Here is a 20,498-nt window from a genome sequence, read left to right as displayed (position 1 = left end):
ATGCTAATAATGCTAACACGCTAGCTGCATGATAACATGTAGCATAATAGCATTGACTCTTTATATAGAATTATACATATAAAAATGGCTTAAATGCTAACATTAACATATTAGCAACGCTAAAATGCTAAATGTTTAAGCCAATGATAGAGTGCAAGCATAAGCTGCCAGTGAACTAAGAGTGAGTATGTCACATGGAGAATAGGGCAACTACTACTATGGGGAATCATAAACAACTTTTCAGATCAAGATATTACCGTTATCGTGAGCCATGTATCGCGTATCACGTTGTACCGTATCGTGACGTCTCCTGAGATTCCCAGCCATACACCCGATAGCTGATGCGGCCCAGCCTCACCCTGACTCGACCTCCAGTGGCGGCTGCCGGAAAGCTGCAAGGAGCGACGCAGGCTTTGTTGCGTCACATCGAGTCATATCTAATGAAATGTCATGATATACTTCCTCCGTATCCCGATACACTCGGGTGACAAAGTGTTTTCCCCTTTCCTGATTTCTTATTTTTATGGATGGTTTGTCACACTTAAATGTTTTAGATCATCAAAAAACAAACAAACAAAAAAAAACAACTGAACACAAAATGCAGTTTTTAAATGAAACTTTTTATTATGGGGGGGGGGGGGGGGGGGGGGGGAAATCCATGTCAATTTATCAAGGGCGTCACAATTAACGACCCGTTTTTGTTTCTTTTAATCGTTCGATCAATGGCTTCATCGTGACAGGCCTAGTAGTCGTTTACGCACCTGGCAACCTCCCCGCATGCACATTCAAAGTCAAATGAAGCCCACCTGTAATGTTTATCGTGCATTTGCGCGTCATGCTGAAATGTTACTTTCTGCCAGGAGTGTACTTTGTTTATTCTGTCGTATGAATGGCAGCACGTGGATCCATTGTGTAGCTGCTGCCATCTAGTGGAAGAGCATAGAGCCGTTCTGCCTGTCGCTCTCCATCACTGGCATATACGAACAGACACGTTATATCCAGTATAGAAGTACTTTTTAACCATTATTTCTAGAAAGTAAATACGTTTTTAATCAATCAGGTGAAATCCTGAAGCGCATCTCCAGGCCGCTGCTTTCTCCTGAGGAAACACGTGGCATTATTCCACCTGATAACGTACTGCCGGTCGCTGGTGCCAAGTTCCAGCATGTAAATTAAAATAGAATTGTGTTCGGGTTGGAGCTGTCGGGACTACTTTGCGGATGGAAAGAAGGCTTCCAGGTGCGCTATAACGCCTCCTGCTGGTCGCAGGTTGTTGGGTTCGCAGCTACTGTGTTGATTTAAGTTGGGAACGTGGTGAAGTATTTCTCATTGCACTGTAAGAGCTGCTGGACTTGCTGCTTTACGACCTCAGTGTCCCGTCTCGGTGCCTTTCATTACAAAAAAACACAAGGAGCATAAATCTGGTTTCTCTGACTCAGGTCACGTTTGTCAGAATAGCTGGCCTGATGTTGAGAAGGTAAAACTTGGGTTTTTAATGTTTAGATTACTCAATACTTTGTCGCTTTACATCAGCAGTCTCAAACTCGCGGCCCGTGGGCCACTTGTGGCCCGCCGGCTCGTATTTTGCGGCCTCTGACTAGGCATGGAAGAGTAGTGTAAACGCGCTAACAGATATTTATGTTTTATACGTGTACGCTTCTACTTGAGAGACATGACATGTTGTGTTTTCTGAGTTTAAAATAGCTTTACTGTTTTTCAGACGCCTAAACTAAAATCCTGTTTACACTTTTGCTGCACTAAAACATCCTCATTCTTTTTGCGCCATTGCTTTCACCCATTTTCTATCGCTTGTCTTCACTCGGGTCACGGGTAAGCTGGAGCCTATCCCAGCTGAATGCAGCGAAATACAAACTGAAATGTTTTTGTTTCACCCTGTCACTGTACGGACATATATCATACCGTACTGTGGCCCCCCCTAGACCCTACCTCCAGTGGCCCCCAGGTCAATTCCGTTTGAGACCCCTGTTGTGAAGCATATTGGCGTCTGTTGATCAGATAAAACTTGTGGATCTTCACGTGTGGATACAATAACATAATAAAAATATAAACTACTGAGCAACATGCAACAGTCATAATGTGTTTTGTTCCTTTCATTCGATATTAATAAAAACCATTCCAAGAAAATCAATGATGTTTTTTTATTTTATTATATTCATCTTCTCTATCAATTAACTGTGACAACACAAATGCGTCACATAAAGACATTTGGGAGGGAAACAACTTGTAGACTCTCTCTTCTCATTGGACTTTATGTACATTCCTTACATGCTTTTTCAGGTGACCTGACTGTGTAAAGTGTTTCGGGCAGTGAGGACAAGAATGCGGTTTCTCTCCCGTGTGGATTAACTTGTGTCTTTTCAAGTTATTGTAGTCTAAAAATCCTTTCCCACAATACGGGCACCAGTGTCTTTTCTCTCCGTTGTGCCACCTCAGGTGCACCTTTAGTTCGACTTTCCTGACAAACTTCTTTTCACATAGGTGGCAGTGGAATGGTTTCTCCCCCGTGTGGATGCGTATGTGGTCCTCCACATCTCGCTTTGTGAAGAACGCCTTGTTGCAGATCTGGCAGACAAAGGGTTTAATTTTCCCGTGTACCATCTGGACGTGTTTGGCGAGGCCAAATCCGTAGACGAAACCCTTCCCGCACTGCTGGCAGATATGGATCCTACCGTTGCGGTGCACTCTGCCGTGCCGTCTCAGACCCTTGGCGTCAGGAAAGCTCTTCCCGCAGAGGGCGCAGCAGAACGGTCTGTGGCCCGTGTGGAGACTGATGTGGCTCTCAAGGGCAGCGCCGCTGCTGAGAACGCGACCGCACTCGCCACACTGGTTCTTGAGCAGACGAGAGCCAATGAGGGTTAAAGGCTGCAGCGGCGATGCAATTGATGCTGCGCTGACAGGTATTGGCTGGTGGGGAAGACTCGGGGGAGAAACGACAGTGTGATTCTGCGATCCTGGGGACCGTGCCTCTTTCTGGACAGGTGACAACAAAGAGGCTTTTCCCCTTAAAGAGGTAGTTTCCATGGTTCCTTTGTTTCCGGTCTCTTCGCTGGCACAACGGTCGGCCGCTTGGCTCATTTTGTTTAATTTGGATTGTCTTGATTTGTTCATTTTTGCAATAGTTGTTGCTTTTGCTGCTTTAGCTAATTTCTGGGCATTCCGCAATTTGACATTTTCAGTCTTTGCTTTTGCTGCTGTAGCTAATTTCAGGGCATTACGTAATTTGACATTTTCTGAAATACTACAGTTTTGACCGAGTCTGGACTTCTTAGCAATAGCTTCACCAGTCTTACTCGGACTGGTATCATTTGCTGGCAGTTTGGCCGCCTGAGGACCTGCGGGTCCAGTATTCCCCGATATCGAACTGGATTCTCTTTTTAACTGTTTAGAGGTGTGCTCTTCTTTAGTTAAATTGGGACCGCCGAGCGATTCACTGCAAGACTTTTTAGATCTAGAACCATTTTTCATGAAATTGGACTCTTTTGGAGTGACAGCAGGTAAATGAGACTTGTTTGAACGAGCATAATCTCTAGTTGGCCTTGGCCTTAAGGTCTCCGTCTTTTTATGGGCAGACCTATCTTGGTGTGGGCAATTTGTTTGGGTCTTTTTGGGGACAGCATTTTCCTGAGCGGAGATACACCTCTTTCGACTCCCAGGTGGGAATGCAGTCTTGTGAGGACTGCTGGAGTCTTTAGTTGTGCTTGACCTCAGACACACAGTCGTAGCTTTCGACTTGTTTGAGCTAAGCTCATCTTTGCTCGTGCTAGACTTTCCGCTAACCATGGCTGGGAATGGTGTTTCCATTTCTTCGGTTAAAACTGACTTTGGACCCAGATTGGCATCTCCTGACATTTCAGAGGTAGCATTATTGTTACATGGGGTGGACCTACAACCACTCAGGGGAGGCAAATGTGTCTTAATCCTGCCGTTTTTATCTAGAATTGAACTGAGATAGACGGAGCATTCTAACTTTTTGCTTGCGCATTCTTGAGCAATTATTTGCTGTTGAGCGTTTCTTGGCTTGGCTTCAGTAGGAGCTCCTTTTTTCACACGGTCGTTGTCCAGTGGAAGTTGTGTTGGGTTTCCCTGGGTGATGTTTACCTCAGTCTCTGGCAGTGGGGAAATAATTAAAGTGCTGTTAGTCCTATTTTTAAGAGACCGCACATCTTTACTCACAGCTGGGTCTTTGGGGCAAACAGGAACAGTCTGGATAGTAGTCCTTTCGGGTAGACTGATATCTGTATTCCTTTGTTTCTTAAGAGTTGCTTGGGAATACCCCGTCTCCGTTTGTAGCTCTGAGGGACCTTTTGTGCAAACAGGAATGGACTCAGTGGACTCGGGGTCAGTAGTCCCAACGTTCTCTAATGGAGGTTCCTTGGTGCTTACAGGGCAATGCTGTTTTCCTGTAAGTGGCTCAGCGTTTGTTACTGTTCTTTTAGCTAGCGAGTGCATTTTGAGGTGAGATCGAAGACGGGCGACAATTGATTTTTTCTGAAACTTTCTCCCGTGATCTGCGCTTGTCCTGTCTTCAGTAGCCTGGCCTCCTGCGAACTGATTTGTTGATACCTAGAACATAGGGACACATCCATTTACTTGTTTTGCTGCACATTCGGAATGTCACACTGAATTTGCAATAGCTAGGGATGCTCTAACCGATCGGCCACTGAACAAAATCGCCCGATTTCCGTGAAAAAGCATGTGAAGGGCATATGCCGATAAATGCCTTTCAACGCCCGTCCGTCACCTCCGTCACGTACTATTGCAGCATGCAGTCTGTAGCGAGCGTCTCCCGCCCACTTTCCTTCACACTGATAGACAACAGCGTGTTCTCGACGGACTCACTTCTTCAGCATTACCTTTATCTGCTGGTGTTCCACAAGGGAGCGTACCTGCTCCGTTACTCTTCCTGATGCATATTTATGACCTAGCTTCACACTTCGAGAACGACCTCCACCTGTTTGCAGATGATTCAACTCTTCATGTTACCATTAAGAACTCAAAGCTCAAGAGACATGTCTGCAGTGAGACTTGGACGCCATTGAGAAACGGGCTTCTGACTGGTGCATCACTTTCACTGCCGGCAAAACCGAGAAGATAATCATCAGTAGGACACGAGAGCAGAATCACCCTCCTCTCCGCTTCATGGAAATGAAGCTGATACCAACAAAAAGCATTACTCTCCTTGGGGTCATTATTACCAACACACTCACATGAACTCCTTGCACCAAAGGACTGTTTAGAAAACTGCTAGATTGTAGATCCTGGGACGTACTAAAAACCTCCTGCCTCTCAGAGCACGAATCACCATCTACAAGGCATACATACAACCACCTGTGGAGTATGCTTCTCCTATTTGAGTGGAGCAGGCAGGACAGCACGTAACACTATTAGACAGGCTGCAGAGGAAAGCTCTCCGATTACTACAAATCGAGGAACCACCCAGAGCAGGAATTCTTCCACTTGAACATCAAAGGAAAGTTGCATCCCTTTGCACTTTTTACAGACTTTTACATGAAACCATCCATTCAAATCCCGCCGAATGAAACAATGAAACAATGACTCCATCTGCTGCGAGTAGTCACCCATACCTAGTCAATATTCCCAAGTCCAACACCCCGTGTTTCTTTCTTCCTACATCCCAACAACAACTAGGTTGTGGAACTTCGTCCCACCAACCTTGTGTCCAGAGACTCCTAACAAGAACTTTGTCATGTCAGCAGTTAATGCATATTTTTTGAATGAAATAAAAATTGGCTTTTTGTGTTGTGGCTATTTATATATTACATTTTAGGGACATTTTTCATCTATTTGATGGTTCCACCACGCCTTGAACCTGCTTGTAAAAAAAATAATAAAAATAAATATGTGCAGGCATGCCAACCCCAAAACAATCATGTCTGCCGTGTGGAACTTAACAATAGTTTGTGATATCAATTTTGCATCCTGCAAAACATGCCACGAATAACATCTGGCAGGGGCAGCACGTTAAAAAGCTTGAATTTATTTCTACATTTGAAGAACAAACTTGTAAGTTTGAGACTCACGATGTTATCATCAGTCAAAGGGCAGCTAATGTCAGCAACAAGCTGGATCACACTCGCTCGCATGTGCGTGACAGTCAGAAAGTCTAAAGCAAATAACCCAAAAAATACCCCAAAACGATTTTGAGAATAAAGTAGTAGATTTACGAGAAAAAAAGTCGGAATAAAGGTCACATACCCCCCCCCCTTTTTCATGACTGTCTCGGACAGTCTCATGACTGTTGTAACGCTTGTTACAACAGAGTATTGTTACAACAGAGTATTAAAATAATCTCAGATTTCGAGAATAAAGTCGCAAATTTACAAGAAAAAACTTGTAACTTTATGCTACAGGCATTGCCTGAGGCAGCGATGAAAAGGAAAGGGGGAACTTATGTGACCTTTGGCCTTGGGCATGTTGGGGGGCGGGGTAAAGAGGGGTAGACATGCTAATCTGTTTGTGCTCAAATGCTTTTTTGCGTTTTGCTGCCACGTTATAAATAAAAACTTGCCTGAAGCAAGAGGAGGTTTCCTTCCTGAACAGCTATGCTGTACGTTCCCTCTGACACATATGACAAAATAGTCCTACATTTATGGAATAAAGTCGTAAATTTACGAGAAAAAGTTGTAAATTAATGACATTTTTCCCCTCATAAATTTACAACTTTTTTTTCTCGCAAATGTAATACTTTATTCTTGTGAATTCACGACTTTACTCTCGAAATCTCAGATGATTATTTTTTCAATGTGGCCCTTATACGTCATACCTGGCCAATAGAGCTCATCATAAATACATTTAAACGTTTACACTAAATCTACGGGATCGGGCAATTTCACTCATGGGTGATTGGTATCGTAATCGGCAGCCTAAACCCTGATCGGAGCATCCCCGGCAATAACCAGTAAAATGTCAAGTTATAATCACGTGGGCAACAGATGGCTACAATCACTTTACCTTTTGGGGGTCCTGGTTTACAGGTATCACCGCCAACTGTGCAAGGAACTGTGTTTTAGTCCACTGTGAACGAGGGTCAGACAAGTCCTTGGGTGTGATGGGCGTTAACTGTATGGGGGGTGCCTGCTTTACATTGCTCATTATTTCTTCATTCATGTTGGGAGAAGCCTCAGATGGTTGGTGAGGTACAGGTGATAACTCAGCCTCGTCAATATCTATTGTTGATTTCGGCGAGACAGGTTGGTGCTCACTGAAAGGCGAACAAGGCGGCACACAAGTGGCTGGCTCCTCTTCCAACATGGCGGGTGATGACATATTCTCTGACACTGGAGACTCGCTCAGACCTCCGGCAGCAGACGTTTCTTTTGAAGCGGGACCAAGGCTGGTTGATAATGCGGAAGCTTCTGGGGTTGGGTTTGATGCCTGGGCGTCGACAACAGAGGATGTGTCGCCTGTTTTGGCAACTTCAGACAACTCACTTTCGGGCGATCGCAGTTCTGGAACCACCGCCGGTTTAGTGGACAATGGCGGCGTTTTTGATCCAGCCATCGCCAGCGTCACTGGAAAAGAGCAGATTGGAACGCTCTCAGTCAAAGATGCTTCTGCGTCTTCGGGATGAGTTACTTCTAAATCCAGTTGTGGGGGTGACACGGGCGATAAAATGAAAGGTATCTGCGCAGTTGCCGATGACTTTTCCTTTCCATCGGAGATAATCTGAGAACTTCGACACACGTGTGTTGACTGCGATGTCGACATAGGGTCATCAGAAGCTGGTCCAACAGAATTCTGTTGGGTAATTAGAATTGTTGCCTCTAACGGTTGTGTCTGGCTTGCCACAACAGCTAACGTAGGTCTCGGAATGATTATTTTTATTTGTGTGTGAGTGTGTGACTTTGGTTCTATTGAGCTGATTGTCGTTTCAGCGGTTGTTGAGTAGGTAACGCTCTTCCTCTCGGAGAGTCCCAAAGATGAAGAATATTTATTCTGTGCAGCAGCGACAGTTGACACAACAGCTGAAATCTGAGTTGGGGACAGTGGGGCAATCGTACGTGGTGGATGACTGCATGGTAACGATAATGATGATGACCTAGGGACCACAATGATTTTATTCAGGACTGAGTCTCTCTGTGTTTGTAAGGATGCCTGCCATGGAACTGGAGAAGAAGGTGAGTGCCGCTCAAGTGACTCTCCTACTGTAGAAGTCAAAGATGATACGGATGTAATAACGTTTGGCGGGGTAACACAGTTTTGTTGTTGCACTACTGTCGTGTCACACCGGAAATCGCTGGAAGTGTTTGTCGACTGCTCTGCTGTTGGTATCTCTTCTAAAACTTGTGGGGTTGGTGGTGACAACGCTTGAGGAGGTAATGGAGATTGGGCCTCAGATGGTAAGGTGACAACATGGAGAGTACACGTGGATTGGGCTGTCGTTTCTTCTGGGGAGGCACAATTCTTTGTTGACTGATCCATCGCCTCAACCAGCAGCATCGCATCCTGAAGCGTTACGGATGTGCTGCGTTCCCTGAGCTTACACGATGGCGCTGGCAGTGATGCTGCTGTATGGCTGTGTAATGGGAAGTCGCCGCTTGTCGCTCGACTGGATACCTTGTCCATTTCCATGCAGGGCTGTTGAGATTCAGGGGACACACCTGTTTCTGACAAAGATACGACTGAAACAATCGGAGGCGCAGCGTTAGGGTTTTCCATGTCTAATGCTCTGTTTTGTGAAGTTGAAGGAGAACTCTTCGCTTCATCATGTCCAGCACCGCGCTTTGATGGAGTCTTTTGCAGGTGTTTCACTTTATTTGAGGGCTGTTTTCTTTCTCTTCTGTTTTTCTTTACTGGCAATTTGCCAGTTTCAATGTTGGTCTTATCTTTAGTCGAGCCACATTTAATTTGTGCCCCCTCTAGTTGTTTCTTTAGCAGTGTTGGCTCCGCTTGCTGTTCTTCTGCAAGGGGAACACCACTGTGCTGCACCACAGTGACATTCGCTTGCTCGTTTCCTGGTGTTTCACTTAATGATCGTCGCTCAATTTGAGCCTGTGGTGCTGCCGACGGTTCTTTGAAGGTTGTACAACCACTGCATCCTTTGATCCCAAAGTCTGATGACATCTGATCAGCGAGGGATGCCACTTCCATGCTATTACTTAGTGCAGAAAGTGAGTTTACTGACTGATTATGTGACTGGTGTAAATTGCAATTCCATTCCAGACTGGGTTGAACTGTGGTCACGAGGCCCTCATCACATTTGCTGAGCACTCCGTACGAACATTGCTGGTCAATCTGGGGGCCTTCTGTTTCAGTTCCACCAGGAGAGCTTGATGCAGAATCTGTGGGTGGTAAACGAGAAAACATTTCCTAATAGATGGCCTGATTGAAGGATCATTTGCACAGAATAGCAAAAATCCCTAGTCAGTCAGTTTTAAGTTCTTACCCGTGACAGCACAGACTTCCTTGCTGCCGACGGTGGCTTCGGAGACCTTTAAAATATACAGTGGAGAAGAAAAATTATGAAATTTGACAGCAACCGACACACAATGCATAAAGAATAAACCAAACCTCTCAAGCATATCACCTCTTCTCAGTACAATGATGACATAAAACTAAAGGTCGATTTTAAAATCATTCTCACGTACTGTCCTCGTGCCACCGGAACATGTTAATCTTGTTACTTTCACTGTGAAATATGAGTTAGATATGTGCTCAAACGTTGAAATACTTAAGAGTTTTCATCAGCTTAACTGCCACCCGGAACTGCCCAAGAACTATATCGGTTTCCATATTGTTGTGGTGCAGCTTTGGTTGAATTTCTGTTGTTTGCTAGTTGTTTTTTTTTTTTTAATATTACGCCTGCTCGCTGTGTGCAAGGCTTTTGCTTGAACAGTGGAGGAGACAGAGTAAGCCGGCTATCTTTCTTCAAGACGGTCAAAAAGTCCAAAACCCAGAAGACGTCCGACCATGGATGTGTAAGCGTGCCAAAGTAAATCTACATTTTTTCTACTGACTATATTCTACAAATCTTATAATAATAATAACAATAATAATAATAATATGGGTTTTCATGCCATATTTCAAGGCGAGCTGCTCACTGGTCTTGTGTCTTGCAGCCCATCTGTCAGTGTCAAAGACAACATACCTGTTGTGACCCATTTTTGAAATGTGTGTTGTATCATACTTATCACAGCACAATATCAGTGAATGTTAGAATTGTGTTATTATTGTGTACACAGCCGACCCTCGTTTATAGCAGTTGATTGGTTCCAGACCCGGCCGTGATAAGTGAATTTCTGCGATAGAAGGATTCAATGTTAATAAATGCAATATTTTCACAGTTAAAGCATAGAAAACTTGCTTATGACTTTCTAAATATGGTTTTTATGAAAATCGCAACTTTGTTTCACTCATATTTTATGGTTGTTTATTGGCGGACGCCAGCAGTATGACAAAGAAATTTATTAAGTGAGTACGTTCATTTTTGTTACGGTTTTGTTTTTTCTTTTGTGAGCACTTCATGAAACTTACTACACACACCTCAGGTTTTGTCAGAGGAGAATGTCCTATTGCAGCATCATAGTCATGGTCCTTCATCAGGGTGTAAACCAGCTCCTCTTGATCACGTTGATGCTTTTGATCATCTGCGCTTTGTCCCATTGGTTGACACTGCACAGTGAGCAAGGGGTGGCCGGGAAGAAGGTCTGCAAACAAGAATAATACACAGTCAAACCAGAAATGAATGGTCGAAGACGAAGTATACGCTGGGGACGCGACGGTACACGGTAAAATACGGGACTGTTCGTTCTGCCCTGCTTCAGAACACTTCCCATCCAGTGAAACATGTCAACGGAAAAAGATGAGTGCATAAGATGAAAGGAGCAAGATAAGATGAAAGCAGAGATACACGCTGTAACTAATAATGCTGCACTTCTGGTAGAAGAACTTTACTAAAAATCCAATAATTATCATGGATTGCAGTCCCTCGTCTTTCTAGCCTACCTTGCAATCCATCTGTCAGTTTCAATAAAATGCCTAATATTTTTGGGGAAGTGTCACCCACTGTGTGCTCTCACACAGACAATTTAGTTGCCCTAGCAAGAACTTTAGAAAAACACATCGATCCATTTCTTTTTCTCCCCATTCTGTCATCATTGTCTCTTTTAGCAAACAGAACAGGGGTAACAGCCTTGGAAACATGAGTATTTTTCTATACTTGAATTTCCATTTACCATACTTTTCCAGACCTGGGAATTTATAAAAATCAAATTCCATACTTTTCCATACTTGGATGAGAACTTTGATGGAGCGTCAGTGGGAGTGAGTCCTATACGTACAGACCACAGGTATGACATGGCAGCAGAACCCATAAACAAAGCTCAATATGTTCAGGAGTTTCAGGTATCTGTTTGACATTGATATTTGAGGGAAAATGTAAAAACGTAATCTAAATTAAAGAATGACAAATCAATTTTGGCCCATTTTACAAACTAACACAATTTCTCCACAGCAGACAAAGCAGCAAATGGGACGGCAATGAATTCAGACACTTTTCATTTTCACGCTCGCTGTGGCTCTTCAGGGCGTTATGTTAATGAGGTGATGTTAAATTCCACAGCCGGTATTGCACAATGGATTAAGACACAAACAAATGACTATCGAGAGGTTAAGTGAGATACATAATGTTGTAATTCTAAATCAAAGGTGAGCAGTGTAGCAGTTTCTCTGGTCCCAATCACGAGTGTATCACCAATTCCTTTCACTTAAAAGTGTGTAGTTAAATACCTTTCTGTCAGACGTCCACAAACAAGCAAGTTGACAAAAGTGATCCATCCAGAACTCAAAGAAAGCGCAGGAAAACACACGGGCGGGAGAATGAACATGTGCAGTCAGACCGGCTTCAATGGCAGCCGGTTCAGTTCAAGCCGAGCATGATGAAGCCAGCAAGGGAGAGCACAATAAATCCCTGAATCAGTGCATTCATTTGCACATTAAATATGCTTAACTCCTTTTGCGGGTTGTTTTCCAATTCAAGCTCAACAATTACATAAAAACACACATCAGTGGACTTTTTAAAGACAGCAACATAATACAGGTGGCCCTCGGTTAACGGTGTTTCGTGCTTACAAACTTGCTACGGTGAACTAAAAACGTAATTTTGTTCTGGAAACACAAAACTGGCTCAAGAACTGGTTACAGCACGCGTAGAGGATGAAGGGTATGCCTTGGAGAGAGTGTATCGTGGTGTTGTGCACTTTTGCCTCCGCACTGTCCTGCAATTTGCCGTGGCAATACGTGTCATTTAATTATGGCACGCCTGAAAAGCATGAAGACTGGTTTGCGCACGCATAAATTACGCACTTGGCATGCAATTTGTGACCGAAAATGGTCAACTGTTGCTGTTTACACGCGACGTGCGTTGTTCCCGCATGGGTATGTATCGTCACCACTACGTATCGCATCCATGAAGATATTGAACTCCAGGAAAAAAGCTCATGCTTCAACTATCACGACCTTCATTCAGAATAAAGATGGTATTCTCGAGCACGTTGAAGCATCTGCTCATATGAAAGCGACAGTAATAACTAAGCAGCATAGTGGTCTTACTATTGAGATGGAAAGGCTGCTGGTGCTGGAGGACCAGAATACATACCCCGAGTGAGCCTTGTCTTGGTTCACGAGAAGGATTAAAGGTTGTTTTCTTCTTCTGCGTTTTACCTCCACCTACCAATCACTGTTCATTTATTCTTGTATTTGCTTTTTTTATAACTGTATTTTACATGTTCTTAATGTGTTTTGTGTGCAGCGGGACTTAGGTGTTCATTTAGGCATAATTAAGGAATGAGATTCATCTTATACCAAAATCATCTTTAATCACAAGGACCACGTGTTCCAAGACTATCCTTTTTTAATTTTCACACACACACTATGAATTCCATATATCTTGTCAAATATCATACTGTCACAACGTACCTTTCACATACGTTACAGAAACACAAGTATTGTTATATTTTACAACCGATGACCCATTTCAACCCATAGATCTTACAAGGGAGTCTCACTGTTTCGCTACACTTTGCAGACGACTTTCTACACTAGTTTCAAACGTGCTCCCATCTTTCCTTGTGTAATCGGTCACCGATGCTGTGTGGCCTTTATGAGCTTTAATCCCTAAGTGCTTGACAGGCTTGCCTTTGAGCAAGCCGCTGTTGGTCGTCGACCGTTTTCTTGTGACCTATTGTGTCGCCTTCAAGTAATGCACCGCCGAGTGTAGCCGGAAAAGGTGCGGCCTTTGGCATGACACAAAGATCGCTACCGGAAGTGGAATTGCATAATTTCAGTTATAATATATAGAAAATTTTATGCCGATTGATATTGGTTGATATCAACATGTTGGGGTGGACGTTTGCATAGCTGTAACATTACGCAAGGGTGTATCCCTCCTATTTTACGTCCCACGTTGACTAGATGAATATAATGTAATATACATATACATACTGCAACATTTGTGACTAACTTTGACAAATTAAACAAGCTCCATTTGACGACTCACAAACAAAACTCACCACACTGCACGGCAGAATCCCGCATGTCAGGGCCGTCCCATTGGCAGGACTCGGTGGTTGACAGGGTCTTGGCGTTCTCTTTTTCTCTAGATGTTGTTTTGAGGGCTTCGTTCTCCTTCTTGACCTTGGATAATTCCGACTTTAATTCGTCGACCATAGTTTCGAAAAGTTTCCTAGTTTCCGCGATGGTACTCTTCACTATACTCTCCATAAAGGAGGCGTACTTGGTCTGAAAATCATCCGCAGACATCGTAGTGTGGTGGTCTTTCCTTCGCGTTTGTAATTAGGTTCCCGCTTTTAGCAGTATTTCCACGTTAGTCGAAATGTGGCGTGACGACCGTCGTCAACATGGCTTCCTGAAACCGTCCTGGCTTTGTGTGTACGTGCATACGTGACGCACATCTGCTGCGGTCGTCTCTGTCAGTAACAGACGACAAATGCGCATGCGTGGACGTCAACAAAGAGGAAAGAATGCCCGAGTTCCCCACTACATTCCTTGTAATTACGAACAAAGCTTCTGTGTCTAAAACCACCGAAACCTCAGTGTATATCAAAGTAGTTGTGGAAGCCAAACAATAAACGCAGGGCAATAATATTACTGTTTTTTTTTGTTCCGTTTTGTCCCAAATTACTCGCCGTAGTCAGAATGTCGGCAGAGCGACTATTTACGGAACAAAAATAATTTGGTTTTCTGCATATTATTAAGCAAAAGTGAGATCACATTTTTCAGGTTATATTTCAAGAATCCCCTGTTTAATGTGCAAAATAAACTGTTTATAGGGAGTTTTTTATATTTGCTTTTTGGTTACATTTTGTCCCTTATTCCTCGCCGTAGTCAAAATGTCGGAAGGGCGATTGTTGACGGAACCAAGATGAAATTCGTTTGCTGCACAAAATGAAGTACAATTGATTTTTTCATCATAGTTGATGGTTATTTTTCGTGACTACCTTTGGATATTGTTGCCATGTGCACCCGGAGCAAAAATCACGGCTAATGTTGGTAATCGAAACCTCCCCGACAGTCTCACGTTAGCCAGCTAAAATAGAGGGTTAGTTGTAGATGCCAAATTCTATTTCTGTTGTGAGTGTAATTAAGCCATCACCTGCAAATGGGGCGCTGAATGGAGTTAAATTAACTGACAGTTAGCTCGACAACATTTTTGTAAAGCGTGAGGTTCAGTGTTTTTTAGGACCGCAACGGGCATCGCCATGGCCGACCCACTGGTGACCTTTCAGTCGCAGCTCTCCGGGGTGATGGAGACCGTCTTCAAGGCTGCCATGTATGAGATCACCAGACTTGTGGAGGACAGTTTCATGGAGGAGGTTGCGCGGTGCAGGCAGCAGGTGGAGCGTTTGAAGAGGAGGCTGAAATGGTCGGAGAGCCGACGCAAGGAGATGCAGTTGGGCGACGGGGGACTGAAATGTGCTGACTACGGTGGATTGGAGATGCTAAACGAAGAGAAGCCGGAAGTGATCCAGCCAGGTGATATGCTATGTTAAGTTTATCTTGTTATTGTTTTTGTCTTGTTTTTTGTTTCTTTGCAATCTGACGTGAAAACGAATGGGAGAGTTATAATTGTTAAGTGAAAAAAATAGCTACGGTATCAAGAAGTGTGGTGTTACCTTCCAGGACCTGTTTTTGACACACGGTACAGATGACACATTCAAAGACGTTGTGATGATATGTAGAATTCTACGCTGGTCACTAGGCAGGGATCCAGACTGCGACTGCAACATTTGACACAGTCTATAGTGAAAAGACTTGTCCAAAAACAGAGCTGTTTTAAAGTCTGTTTTCTGAGCGACAGGAAGCCAGTGCAGTGAGCTCAGCACTGGACTAATATGGGCATATTTCCTGGTTGTAGTCAGAACTGGAGCAGCAGCATTCTGGATGTACTGCAGCTCTTTTACAGCTCCTTTTTGAGAGCCTGGTGAGAAGGCCGTTACGGTAATAGTCTAATGTGCGACTAAAAACTGCATTTATGCTTAAAGCATGTTTTGCACAACACAAATCCCAAATACTTTCATTGTCTTTCCCTGCAGAACATAATCTTAAGCAAGAGTGTGGGCTGCAAGAAGATATGCAAAGCCAAGACAGAGTTGATGGACAAACATCTCGTTCGGAAGAGGAGGCCGGCATTGACATGAAGGCATCACAGGTATTTGCTGTATATGAACAAACGTTGTTGGATGACAAAGTTGGTTTTGTTTTGCTTGCCGGCAGTCTTCAAATGTGCAGAATGTAGACCGGCTGCTCAAGGAGGAAGCCCTTGGCATCACACCAGAAGCAAATGATCCGGGGGATTTGGATGGTGCGTATCTATCTTTATTAGGGGTGCTCCGATTGTGATCCCTGCATGCAGTGTAGTGTCTTGCCCTCCTCCCACTTTCCGTCACGCTGCACAAAACAAAAACAATCATGTCTGCAGTGTGGAACTTACCTGTTAAAAAATGCCACGCAGACTCTCATGCGGGGGGGTAGCACGTGATAAAGCTTTAATTTAATACGGCCTTTGTAGAACAAACACATGACGGAGTATGGTGAGTTGTCGAGGCTCACGGTGTGACCCATCAGTCTAATGGCAGCCAAAACGCTGGACAACACTCACCCGCATGTGCGTGACACTCAGAAGGTCCCAAAGATGTATTTATACGTCTTTTACTTTTTTTTTTTTGCACAAGAGGCAAAAAGAGGAGATGACGCAACTGCACACTAATAGATGTCACGTTTAGACTATTTTTAAGCCATAGAAACAGCCACAAGGTGGCAGAAGTGCATTTGATAAAGCTCGGCATGTAAAAACACACTCGACAGCAAGGAGGAAGTGGAAGAGCGTGCAGGAGTGTAGCGTGCCGAAGGTTGCGCAGGGAAATGTTAACGCATGCACACACACAGTTTAGTTCCAAATGTGAAAATTGTAAATCGTTCATGGTGTTATATTTGTAAATAAATTGTTATTTTCAGCTCAAAACAACCCTTTTTTGTGGCACCACTGTTGTGGTGTATTTGTTAAAATATTTGAGCTGTCACAAAAGCAGAAAATGTGTGTCAAAGTGAAATTTATGCTTGAATTGTATCGTTTCACAAAAAGCTGGTTTTCTCTTTTTTTGTTGTTGTTGGGAACTGATATTTTCCTGGAACTTACCTACGTTCTACCGCTGATTACTAAAGAACGGAAAAAGGTAGAAGAAAACTTTTTCTTTCTGATGAAAGACGAGAGTGTAATCTTTCTTGTGGTAGGTTCTGTGTTTATTTAGCCATAGAACACATTCTGTGTGCCTTGAAAGATCAGTCAGCATCGTCTAAAATGGCCGGTAATGAAGGGGCTGGGATTGAATGAGTTAAAAGAAGTCGTCTCATCCTCTGGAAGTTTCACGAGTGATATATAGAGCCCTACAGTTTCCACGTTAACGGAATCGCGGAAATGGCCTATACTGCTAAATGCGGAATATTGCGGAAATTGACATGACGTGAATGAAATTCTGTAATCGCGAGGAGAAGGAACCATTCATAGCGGCGTGTCCTCACAAACACTATCCAGCCCCATCCCGAGATAAACACGTCGAGGCGGAAAACTAAAACACCCGGTAAGTTGGCGAAAACGCTCTTACTTGTCACCGAGCGTGAGCACGAGCTCACATACGGCAGTGGCCGGTGGGAGCTGGCTGGGTTGGCTTAGTTTAGTGGAGCATGCTAGTGCGGCTGTGTGTGTGTGTGTGTGTGTGTGAGGTGTGTTTTAGGTCACGTAAACGGAGCCTTTTTGGATGCCCGCTGACTTTGTGCGTGAAATAAGGATGACAGCCCCGACTGCAAGAGGCACCCAGCCTAGCTATCTCACTTAGCAACAGTCAAAACACATTTTCAACACACACACACCCTCTGTCCTTCAAAATAAGGGCGGCACACATCCTGTGTAATTGTGGGAATAAAGTAAGGGTGTCTTAAAAAATACATTAATGGTAATAAAACCATTAAAACTGCATCTGCAACTACGCCTTCTTTGACCACAAGCACGGATATGATTGTTTGTTGAGGATTTCGTAGCAATAAAAAGTTGTACAGTGAGAGCTAATTTAACCAAAGTCATATTCCTTGTTTGTGGAAGCAAACTTGGGCAATAAAGCTGACTCTGAGGTCATGTAGCCAATAGAAGGGGTGCAGCCAGGAATTGTGGGCCCCATGGAAAAAAATAATCATGCCCCTTTTAGTAATTAAAATACAGTCTTCCCTCATTAAACACAGGGGATTGATTCCCAAAATAGCTTTGTTTATAGCCAAATTTATTTGTTTAAATTTCTGACATATGTTTTTCGGTAAACCACCTCACCATACACGTTATACACGTTTCTCAGACAGGCATTACCATTCTCTCACATTTCTCTCTTGTTTAAACACTCGCAAAGTTCAAATTTTGTTTAAATTCTCACACGCATTTCACTCATCTGACCGTGCCGGTTTGTCCTGGCGTTTTTGTATCCTTGTTGAAACGTGTCGCTCCTGTCGTCGTGTTGTCCTCGTCCTCGTCATCCTCCATGGGCCGAGGGTTCATTTGTCACACGGTGGGGCCCTGAAGCCGCGACTTCTGCCTTCCTTTGGCATGTCCAGAGGTCCGGCTTTTTGTGCGATGGCTGCAGGCTTCCTCTGCCTTTTTGGCTGCGAGAATGTGCAGAGTGGTTTCGTCGACATTGTGGGTTTTGTCAGGGGGGAGGACTTGCAAGCGAGCAGCGTTCAGGGTTGCACGGTTGACTTCTTCTGTTTCTTCTGTTACATGTTGGCGGGGAGCTCACACGGTTAGCTAGTTTGCTAGCGATGACCACAACAGGAGACGGCAGGAAGGAGATTGGCTGTAGACCATTGTCAGCCAGTCAGGACGTAGAAGACAATGGGCAATGAGACACCACCACCTTGTGCTAAAGCACAGAACTACAACACTCAACTTCCCACAGTGCAGTTCTTCTTAAAGGGCCAGGCTCTGCCTGAGACAGTTCATACGCTGTAAAAGAAAAAAAAAGAAAGAAAGAAAAAAGCTGCAAAACAGCGAGTCCGCGAAAGGTGAACCGCGATGGTGCGAGGGATCACCGTACTACTATTTTTGGGGCCTCCTGGCAGTCAGGAGACCTTGGAATTGCCCTGACTTTTCTCCGTTTATACAGCACCCCTGGCCAATAGACTCATTAGAAATACATTGAAAAATGTATAATTAATCCATGTGATCGGTATCGGCCGATTTCACTCATGAATGATCGTAATCGGCAGCATAAAACCCTGATCAGAGCATCCCTAATCTTCATTACATCTATTTTATTTACATCGCTTCTTGTCTCCTGTTTGTGTTAATCAGAAACACAGACGTCAGCTGTGCCAGGGCCAAGTAAACACACCAGATTACAGAGAAAGTCTCCCATAAACTGGGAAGCCTTTGACCAGAGGCTGGAATCGTCTCAAACCGTTGGCTCGGGCAACCAGTCGGAAGCACCTCCGCAGAGCAGGTACGTCATGGACGACATTAAAAACAGTGGCTACGGGGACACGAGCATGATAGACATCGCTAACTTGGAAGTGCAAGGGTCATCACAACCAGGCGATGACGTTGCCTACACCGGTCACTACCAAGGTGAGGTAGACGCACCGGAGGAGGCCGAGCAACAAACGTTCCAAACGGGTGAAGCGATATACAGAGGCGGGACAGGACTCAGGACTAGCGCTGATTTAAGAGAATTCCCTTGTTTACTGATCAATGAGGAAGGATACATTCAGAATCAGAGCCTCTTGCACCCTACACACGCTTCAAGTGACAGACTGAGCTACCAGGACCAAAGTGTTGACATTCACGCATCCTTGGGTGGCGCAGGAGATCTGTATGGACCCTCAAAGGCGTTCCACGCATGTGATAATGCACACCCGAGAGCATGGAGAGGAGCGAGGGGGCTCGTTTGTAACCAGCCCTTTCCTTCTCCTGCCGCTCCTAAGGCACACAAGCAAACATTCACTCAAGCCTGTCCCCTCAACGTCCACCAGAAGATCCACTCAGGGCAGGGGATTCAACTCTGCAGCCGTTGCGGTAAAGGTTTCCCCACTTTCTTCGACCTGAAGACCCACAGGTGCGGCCAGGCCGGCAACAAGCCTTACTGCTGTGCCATATGTGGAAACGAATTCAGCCGTCTCTGGAATCTGAAGCTGCACCAGAGAATCCACACCCAGGAGAAACCTCATCAGTGCGCCACGTGTCACAAGAGCTTCACACGAGCGGACATATTGAAGGTGCACCAGCGTACCCACACAGGAGAAAGACCATACTGCTGCACCGTGTGCAGCCTCAGCTTTAAGCGCCTGGATCATCTGAAATCGCACCAACGCAAACATTTGACACATCTGTAGAGGTATACACATAGAAAATCATACAATTAATCATTAATCATTAATCATCTAATAATACAGTTAAAGGCTTTTTGAGCTGCTTGCTTTTTTTTTCATGAGTGAAAATCTGAATGATGTCGTCTGGTCACTTCATTTTTTTTTGCTCTTTTCTACTCAATAACATTTCAATGATAATATTTGTTTGAAAATGTAACAGAAGGATTAATAAACTGTCCTCATGATTCCAATTTCAGATCAGGCTGTATTTATTATAGAAACTCTTGCCCACATACAGCAGAGCCCCGCTTTTTGTAAGGGTTCCATTCCGGGCCAAAATGCGTGAGTAATTGATAGAGTCCTAAAAATGTCTATTTTTTATGTTATATGTTTTTTTTTTGAAAGAAACTGTCCCGTAGTCATAAATTAGTAAAGATGCAGGGTGAATGAGATGTGTTTTCAGCATTTACTACAACATTTTCTACAGTCTAGAGAACACAGAACGAAAAAAATGTCTGCAAGTGAGCATTTTGGGCTTTACGAATACAGGTGGTCCTCGGTTTACATGTTACGACCTTGTGTGGTTATGAACG

The 20,498-nt window shown here is 44.1% G+C and overlaps 2 protein-coding genes across 2 annotated transcripts; one reads left to right on the top strand and one right to left on the bottom strand.

Annotated features, from left to right (window-relative positions):
- Nucleotides 1-788: 788 nt before the first annotated feature.
- On the bottom strand, nucleotides 789-14,015 carry LOC129182438 (mucin-2). The gene is made up of 5 exons (XM_054778566.1): nucleotides 13,551-14,015; nucleotides 10,525-10,688; nucleotides 9,428-9,473; nucleotides 6,994-9,323; nucleotides 789-4,584 (listed from the first exon to the last, which is right to left on the bottom strand). The coding sequence occupies exons 1-5, from the start codon at nucleotides 13,798-13,800 to the stop codon at nucleotides 2,260-2,262; spliced, it is 5,115 nt and encodes a 1,704-aa protein (XP_054634541.1). The 5' UTR covers nucleotides 13,801-14,015; the 3' UTR covers nucleotides 789-2,259.
- On the top strand, nucleotides 13,900-20,128 carry si:ch73-109d9.2 (uncharacterized protein LOC565042 homolog). Its single transcript, XM_054778567.1, has 4 exons — nucleotides 13,900-15,033; nucleotides 15,594-15,709; nucleotides 15,775-15,862; nucleotides 18,893-20,128. The coding sequence occupies exons 1-4, from the start codon at nucleotides 14,760-14,762 to the stop codon at nucleotides 19,927-19,929; spliced, it is 1,515 nt and encodes a 504-aa protein (XP_054634542.1). The 5' UTR covers nucleotides 13,900-14,759; the 3' UTR covers nucleotides 19,930-20,128.
- Nucleotides 20,129-20,498: the final 370 nt, after the last annotated feature.

The sequence above is a fragment of the Dunckerocampus dactyliophorus genome, chromosome 6, assembly GCF_027744805.1.
Source record: "Dunckerocampus dactyliophorus isolate RoL2022-P2 chromosome 6, RoL_Ddac_1.1, whole genome shotgun sequence".
In the NCBI taxonomy this organism is placed as follows: Eukaryota; Metazoa; Chordata; class Actinopteri; order Syngnathiformes; family Syngnathidae; genus Dunckerocampus; species Dunckerocampus dactyliophorus.
This window is presented reverse-complemented; position numbering and strand designations above follow the sequence as displayed.

What these genes read in the sequence shown, in the direction of transcription:
- LOC129182438 (XM_054778566.1), bottom strand. Translation starts at nt 13,800, where the DNA reads ATGTCTGCGGATGATTTTCAGACCAAGTACGCCTCCTTTATGGAGAGT. An exon ending in GGATTCTGCCGTGCAGTGTG is followed by an intron (nt 10,689 to 13,550) that starts GTGAGTTTTGTT and finishes TCTTGTTTGCAG; the next exon opens with ACCTTCTTCCCGGCCACCCC. An exon ending in CTCCTCTGACAAAACCTGAG is followed by an intron (nt 9,474 to 10,524) that starts GTGTGTGTAGTA and finishes TATATTTTAAAG; the next exon opens with GTCTCCGAAGCCACCGTCGG.
- si:ch73-109d9.2 (XM_054778567.1), top strand. Translation starts at nt 14,760, where the DNA reads ATGGCCGACCCACTGGTGACCTTTCAGTCGCAGCTCTCCGGGGTGATG. An exon ending in GCCGGAAGTGATCCAGCCAG is followed by an intron (nt 15,034 to 15,593) that starts GTGATATGCTAT and finishes CTTTCCCTGCAG; the next exon opens with AACATAATCTTAAGCAAGAG. An exon ending in TGATCCGGGGGATTTGGATG is followed by an intron (nt 15,863 to 18,892) that starts GTGCGTATCTAT and finishes TGTGTTAATCAG; the next exon opens with AAACACAGACGTCAGCTGTG.